General features: G+C 40.5%; 1 protein-coding gene across 1 annotated transcript in view; it reads left to right on the top strand.

Annotated features, from left to right (window-relative positions):
- The window catches only part of LOC103738030 (interferon-induced protein with tetratricopeptide repeats 1), a 19635-nt gene extending 12494 nt beyond the window's left edge, over window positions 1-7141 (top strand). Inside the window, exon 2 of the mRNA XM_008837835.3 lies at window positions 5361-7141. Coding sequence (XP_008836057.1) covers window positions 5361-6750 — 1390 coding nt within the window. The 3' untranslated portion in view covers window positions 6751-7141. The remainder of the gene's footprint in view (window positions 1-5360) is intronic.
- Window positions 7142-7786: the final 645 nt, after the last annotated feature.

Raw genomic sequence — 7786 nt, 5'->3', positions numbered from 1 at the left:
CACTGAATTCTTTTATCATGTTTATAATTGTTCTTTTGAGTTCCATGTCCTGCATTATCTCTAGGGGGTTCTCATTGTATTCCTCTAGAGGACTATTGGTATTTGATGGGGATATGTTATTTTGGTTTTTCATGTTATTTTTTTTTTCTGTGATTTTGACATATGAATTTCTTTTGTAGTTTCTGATTCTTGTGTGAGATTCAAGCCTTCACATTTAGGTCTGTTTCTTTTTGTGAACTTTATGTGTCTCTGTGATTGACTTTTTGGGCATGAAAAGCTGGTTCGTCTAAGCTTCTGGTTGTCTCTTTTGATTTTATATTGGAGAGGCCAGATTGCTTTTGTCTTCAGGAATTCCCACAGAGGCCCAAGTCAGATAAGGATCAGATGCTCTCAGGCTTTCTCCTAAGGTCTGGATCCATCCAGGGAAAATTTTGGCCTCAGGAATTTGGGGGTTGGACTGGCCTTGCAGCTGGGCTGAGGAAAGATGTTGGTCTATGGCAGCTGGTGGCCATGCCACCCAGAGGTGCAAAGGAAGATGGGGGCATGAAGTGACCCCAATGGCTCCTGGGGACTGCACTGAGGAGCTGGGTTGGTCTGGATGCAAAGGATCAGGAAGAGGAAAGGTCAACCCTGGCATCCAGGAAAGAGGCTGGCAAGTCATGAAGGCCCAGGGAAGTAGAGGGAGGTGAAGGCGGGGCCAGGCCCAGAGTGTTCCTCGGGACCCGAGAAGGAACTGAGTTTGTCTAGATGCAAAGGATCAGGAAGCAGTGTTGTTCCCCAGGTACCTGGGGCACCAAGAGAAGGAATGGGACAGGGCCCAGGCTAGGAGGAGATACGGGTGGGGGAGATGGGAGGGCGAATGAGGCTGGGGGAGTCAAGGCATGGAGGGCATGATCAATTACCTCAGAGAGAGGCCTGCTGGTCAGAGAGAGGCCTGTGGGTCATGGAGGCCCAGGGAAGCAGAGGGAGGTCATAGCCACTTTCAAAAGATAGCCACTGTATAAAGATTACCTAGAAATGGATCAAAGATGATAAAGCCTAAAACACTGAAAATGACAGAGGAAAATTGACAATACACCTCATAATACCTAGACAAGAACTTTCTAATCAGCACTTTTGTAGCACAGAAACTAGTGTCAAAAATCTACAGATGGGTGACATGAAATCAAAAAATGTCTGCACAGCAGAAGATACTATCAGTAGAGCAAACATCCCATAGAATGGGAAGAAATCTTTACCAGCTATACTTCAGATAAAGGACTAATACTCAGAATTTACAAAGAACTGCAGAAATTAAACACCAAAATACAAAAATGCCGGTCCACAAATGGATTAATGAAATGAACAGAAAGTTCTCAAAATAAGAAATACAATTGAACAATAACTAGTTTTAAAATATTTAACCTCCTTCTTCATTAGGGAAATGCAATTAAAACTACTTTAGATATCACCTTAATCCAGTCAGAATGGCTATCGTAAGACAATAAATGCTGGTGAGAATGTGGCGAAAGGAAAACCCTATTCACTGCTGATGAGAGTGCAAACTGGAGCAGCCAGTATGGAAATCAGAATGGAAGCCCCTCAAAAATTAAAACCAGAACTACCTATGTCCCAGCTGTATCACTCCTGAGCATATATCCAAAAGAATCCAAACTCGGCCACAGAGATACTTGTACATCCATGTTTATTTCTGTTCTATTCATGATAGGAAGTGAACAGAATCAGCCCAGATCCCCAAGAGCAAATGAATAGATAATGAAATGTGATACATATACACAATGGAATTTTATTTATCTGGAAATAAAAATGAAATTTGCAGGAAAATGAATAGCTCTGGAAAGCATAATGTTAAATGAGGTGACCCAAGCTCAAAAAGTCAAACATTGCATGCTTTCTGTCATATTTGGTTCCTAGCCTATAATGTATATATGTGCACACATACACATACACATGCACACACACACACACACACACACACACACACAAATGGATGCATATGTGGGCAAAACCCACAAACATAGAAAGGGGATGGATGGGTAATATGACACATGGGACCCAAAGAGGAAAAGACAATGTGTGGAGGTGAGGTGATTGTTACAGGGTGGATTAGGGGTAACAGAGGGCTGTGCGAGATAAAGGGGAAGGAGAATCCACTAAAATATACTCTTTGGAAATGACAGAATGATATCTAATACCTTGTATGCTAACTGTAAAAATAAAAATTATTTTTAAAAATTTTAAATTGACAGAGGTTTTAAATAAAACATAACTTTTTGTAAGACTCCATTTTATTTTATTGGAATCCTGATACTTAGAAATTGCAAGCAAGCAATTATTTGGAAGAAACAAGATCTTTGTAGAATCAGGGTTGAAATAACAATCAACTAAATAACATCTTGATTGTTTATTTATATACACATATTGATTTTGTTTTTAAAATTTTAGTTACATTATGAATTTATGTAACTTGAAATGTTTAATTAATAAGACCATTTGTGGTACCATGTATGCATTATGAGGACATAAGTACAGATAGACAGCATAATACACATATTCAAATGTAAAGATAGAATTTTTTTAAATATCTAAGATTTTGTATCACATGTTAGTTTTAACTAGATCATTTTTATATCATTGATAATCTTTAATCTAAAATCTTTAACATAAAATATGTAAAGACATGACTTTTAATACAAATAAAGTAGAAATCTTGATTTTAAAGACACAGAGCCTAATATAACTGCTAATAAGGCTTTAAGTAGGCTGAACAGATATTAATAACTTGATTTTTAATGCTTAATATGAGGCTGGACAGATAGCTCATGAGTTAAGAACACTAGCTGTTCTTGCAGAAGACTTGGGTTCAAATCCTAGCACTGGGATGGCAGCTAACAACTGTCTGTAACTCCAGTTCCAGGGGATTCAACACCCTTTTCTGCCCTGCAAGAGCATTGCATGACATGTGTGCACTTACATACATGCAAACAATACACATAAAAATTTTTTAAAAATATTTAATTAATTAATTTTTTTTTATTTTATGTGTATCTGTGTATTGCCTGCATGTATGTAAGTACACCTGTGTCATGGCAATGCTGTGGAGGTCAGAAGAGGGCTTCGGGTTTCTCTGGAAGTAGCCACCATGTGGGTGCTGGGAATTGAACCCAGGTTGTCTTCAAGAGCAGTCAGTGCTTTTAACCACTGAGCCATCTCTCCAGTCACATAAAATTTTTAAAAATTAAATGCTTGCTATTTTTTTTTTTTTTTGGTCTTTTTGAGACAGGGTCTCCCTGTAGCCGCAGCTGTCCTGGATCTCACTATGTAGACCAGGTTGGCCTCAAACTCACAGAGATCCACCTGCCTCTGCCTCCCAAGTGCTGGGATTAAAGGCATGCATCAGCATGCCTGGCTAAATGCTTGTTATTTTAATTTAATTTTAAAATTCTTTACTACATGTTTATTCATTTTGTGTTTGTGTGCATACATGCCACAGCACATGTGTGGATGTCAGAGGATGACTTTCAGGAGTCCAATCTTCCCCACACTGTGAGTTGCAGGGATTGAATTCAGTTCATCAGGTTAAGTGGCAAAACCCTTACCCACTGAGCCATCTCACAAGCCCTTTTGTTTAAATGTAAATTGGGCAAGATAAGAACCTTGGAAAACCCATTTTTAAAAGGGAGAGCACAGGTAGATAGCCATGAGTTTTTATATCTTAACGTTATAAGCTTAAATTTATCTTAAAAATCGAATATATTAGTTATTATTAAAATCTTAAGACTTGCTGAATGTGGTGGCTTTAATCCACCTCTAATCCAAGCACTTGAGAGGCAGAGGCAGGTGGATCTCTGTAATATTAAGGCCAGCCTGGTCCACACAGTGAATTCTAAGCTAGCTGGAACCTGTCTCAAAAAGACAAAAAACAAAAAACAAACAAAAACCTTAATAAAGCTATTGTTTGATATTAAATTCTAAGTGTCTATGTTATAATCGTTAAAGGAAATTTGCCAACGGTGGAGACAGTTGGGCTCTGCACTGGTTGTGCAGCTTTCTATAAATGTATACATTTTCTAAACAAAATTGAAAAAGCAAACTTATCAATTATTATTTCATCTCATTGGTCGTCCTTTTCCTATCCATGCGCGTTATGGTCCTGAACTGAATAATGTTTATTGAAGTTCTGCATTTTGCTCTCACACTAATGATACAGGGAATAATCAATGGCACTTGAGTTTGAGGAATGTTTCCTGGCCTTGGGTGAACTTTTAACACAGTTGTTAGTGTGATAGATGCTCACAGTCACACGAAAACATCCACTAAGTCAGTGATTCTGGTTTTGTTGTTTGTTAGTTAATTTAAGTTAGTTAGTTAGTTGTTAATTAGTTTGAAAGTTTGAGACAGGGTTTTACTGTGTTGCAGGAGTTTGGAACTTGCTATGTAGACCAGGCTGGCCTTGAACTCGCAGTGATCCACCTGCCTCTGCCTCCCAAGTACTCAGATGAAAAACTTGCACCACCATGCCCAATGGCTATGGGTTATTGTGAATGTGAAGAATGAAATTCATGTACCACAGAAGGATGGACCAACATCATCACTAACAATACAGTAGGAAACTCTCATGGAGTTTATAATACAGTTCACCTGTTTATACACAGGGTTTCATTAATTTTCCAAATCCAGTGTGATAAATGCTACTGTTATTCCCATTTTACAGATGGAACTCTAAGGCATAGCATGATTACCTTCCCAGAAAGGAACCACTATAGGAAGACAAGCAACTACATTCAACTGTCTATGAGTGTTCTGGTTTACTTGCTGTTGCTGTGATAAACACCATGAGCAAAAGCAACCTGGGAAGGAAAGGGTTTATTTCAGCTTACAAGTTATAAAGCATCAACAAGGGAAGCCAGGGCCGGAGCTCAAGGCAGAAATCTGGAGACAGGACCAGAAGCAGAAACCGTGGGTGAATGCCGCTTACTGCCTTGCTCTCTCTACATTACTTAACTGTATTTTCCATACAACCCAAGCCCACTTGCCTAAGGGATGGCACTGCCCACAGTGAGCTAAGCCCTTCTATCAATTAGACACTTAATAAAATGCATCACAGATATGGCCTTGGGCCAATCTGATCTGGAAAGTTCTTTAGTTGGGATTCCCTCTTCCTGGGTGACTCTAGGTTTGTGTCAAGTGATGAAGCTAAGTATGACAATGTCATTTTAAAAATCCAGGAATGCCATGGAAAATTTAAATAAAAGTGAAATTTTAAAATAAATAAACTTCTATGTTACTAAAAGTACTATATTTGGTGTCTTTTTCTGGCTGTTTGTCATATAACCAATAAATCTGTTTCCCTCTCACAGGGAGAATGCTGAGAATCAACAGGTCAAGGACGGTCTGCTTCAGCTGAGATGTCACTTCACATGGAAGCTGCTATTCGAGGACACTGACCTACCAGATTTGGAAAGCAGGATCTTTGAGGAGATCAAGTTCTTAGACACCAAGTACTGTGTTGGGATCCACAACCTCATGGCCTATGTGAAACACCTGACAGGCCAGCATGAGGAAGCCCTGCAGAGTTTGAAAGAAGCCGAAGATCTGATCCACAGAGAACGTGCTGACCAGAGGGACAAGAGAAGCCTGGTGACCTGGGGCAACTATGCCTGGGTGCATTTCCACATGGGCAGGTCGGAAGAAGCCCAGACCTACCTGGACAAGGTGGAGAACACATGCAAGGAGCTGGGAAGTCCCTTCCGCTATAGGATGGAGTGTCCAGAGATGGACTGTGAAGAAGGATGGGCCATGGTGAAGTGTGGAATTCAGAATTATAAAAATGCCATGGCCTGCTTTGCGAAGGCTCTGCAAGTGGAGCCTGAAAACCCTGAATTCTGCACTGGTTACGCCATCGCAGCCTATCGCCAAGATTATAATAATGAGATTTCTCTAGAACCCCTAAGGAAGGCCGTCAGGTTAAATCCAGAAGATGCTTATATTAAAGTTCTCCTTGCCTTAAAGCTTCAGGATCTAGGAGAAGAAGCTGAAGCAGAAACGTACCTTGATGAAGCGCTTACCAGCGAATCCTCCCAGCCTTATGTCTTGCGCTATGCAGCCAAATATTACCAAAACAAAGACTGTACAGATAAAGCTCTTCTTCTTCTAAAAAGGGCCTTGAAGGAATTACCCTCTTCTGCCTACCTGCATTACCAAATAGGGCTTTGCTATAGATCACAAATCATCCAAATAAAGAAAGGTACCAACAAACCTAGTAGGCAGGATGAAGTGGAGAGATTGGTACAAAAGGCTAAGTATGAATTTCAAAAGACTTTAAAACTACGGCCCACTTTTGGGTTGGCTAATGTTTGCCTGGCCGAGATGCAGGCAGAACTTGGCCAATACCAAGAAGCAGAGGAAAATTTTCAGAAAGCACTGATCACAAAGAACCGTGATGATCACATAGGGCAAGAGATTCAACTCCGTTACGGCCGTTTCCAAGAATTTCACAAGAAATCAGATGACACAGCAATCACACATTATTTAAAAGGTCTACAAGTAGAAGGAGCAGCTTCTGTCAAGGGAAACCTTCTCAAGGCTTTGGAGAATTTGGCTGCAAGACGTGTTCACCAGAATGTGCGTGTTGTGGAAAGCACCAGCCTGCTTGGGTTGGTCCACAAACTGAAAGGGGAAGTGAATGAGGCCCTGCTGTGCTATGAGAGGGCCCTGAGGCTCACTGGTGAAGTGAACTCTGTGTTTTGAAGCAGAGATCACCACTGTGAATTTAATATACTCGTAACTAAATGCCCCAACAGTCTTAAGTAGTTGCTTTCTCAAAACTGTGCAATTTGTTAACGCCAAGCAGCTAAATGCCTTATCTTCACGCAACCTGTCCCTCCCTATTAATCATGTGTCTAGGAGATTCCTTTCATCACCACATGTCTTCATTCACTGACCATGAATGATTTCTCCTGCTCTGAGGTGAACCAGCAAGAGTCACTTTCCTTATGACTGTGCCTTTGGAATGGATGCCTTCTATCCTCTGCCTGCTGGTATCTCCCTAGACAAAGAAGATTTCATCAAGGAAACCTTTTTTCCTGTGACCAGAACCTCTGACCTGCAATAAAATCTAAGAGCAAAACAAAAGAGCAAAGTAGAGCCTGTTTGGGCTTCATGAACTGAAAGTGACATAATTAGCTTTATTTGGTTTTGGACTCTTATTGGCTATTGTGTGATATGACATCCTTTTCTCTTAGCTGAAAAATGCTCAGTAAAATTTGCTGAAAACAAACTCTTTCAGTGTGCTTTGTTGATGGAATTCAAAAGGATGTGAATTCTGTGTTCTCGCAGAGACATGGCACAGCAGAACAAATTAATGTAAGGCTAGCAGGCCTGAAGGAAAGGATGCTGTGTCCATATGAACACTGCCAAGCTCTTTTTGAAAACACGGGCAAAGTGTTTCCTTCCACAGGGCATAGAATTGAAAAGTTAGCTTGTGTGACTGTGCTCCCTGAGAGCTGGCATTTATCAATGGTGGGGTCTGGTACTGGAGATGGGTTTAGTTGGGACATTCGCATGACACCTAGGAAACACACAAGTGATGCCAGTTTTAGATTTATCCATTCTGAGCCAAAAACAAATTTAATAAATTCAAGCAAAGGAAACAATTAGTGTGATCACAGAAGATACACGTCACTGCTGCCTAACTGAGCCTGTGAAGAGGAGAAAGAAGAACATTGAACCTGAATTCTGCCTCAGCTTCCAGAGCCCTGGGACTAAACAAGGTCATGCCTGGCCC

The sequence above is a fragment of the Nannospalax galili genome, unplaced genomic scaffold (assembly GCF_000622305.1).
Source record: "Nannospalax galili isolate Female #2095 unplaced genomic scaffold, S.galili_v1.0 scaffold498, whole genome shotgun sequence".
NCBI classification, from domain to species: Eukaryota; Metazoa; Chordata; class Mammalia; order Rodentia; family Spalacidae; genus Nannospalax; species Nannospalax galili.
Note: the sequence above shows the minus strand (reverse complement) of the source record. Positions and strands in the feature narration are given on the sequence as shown.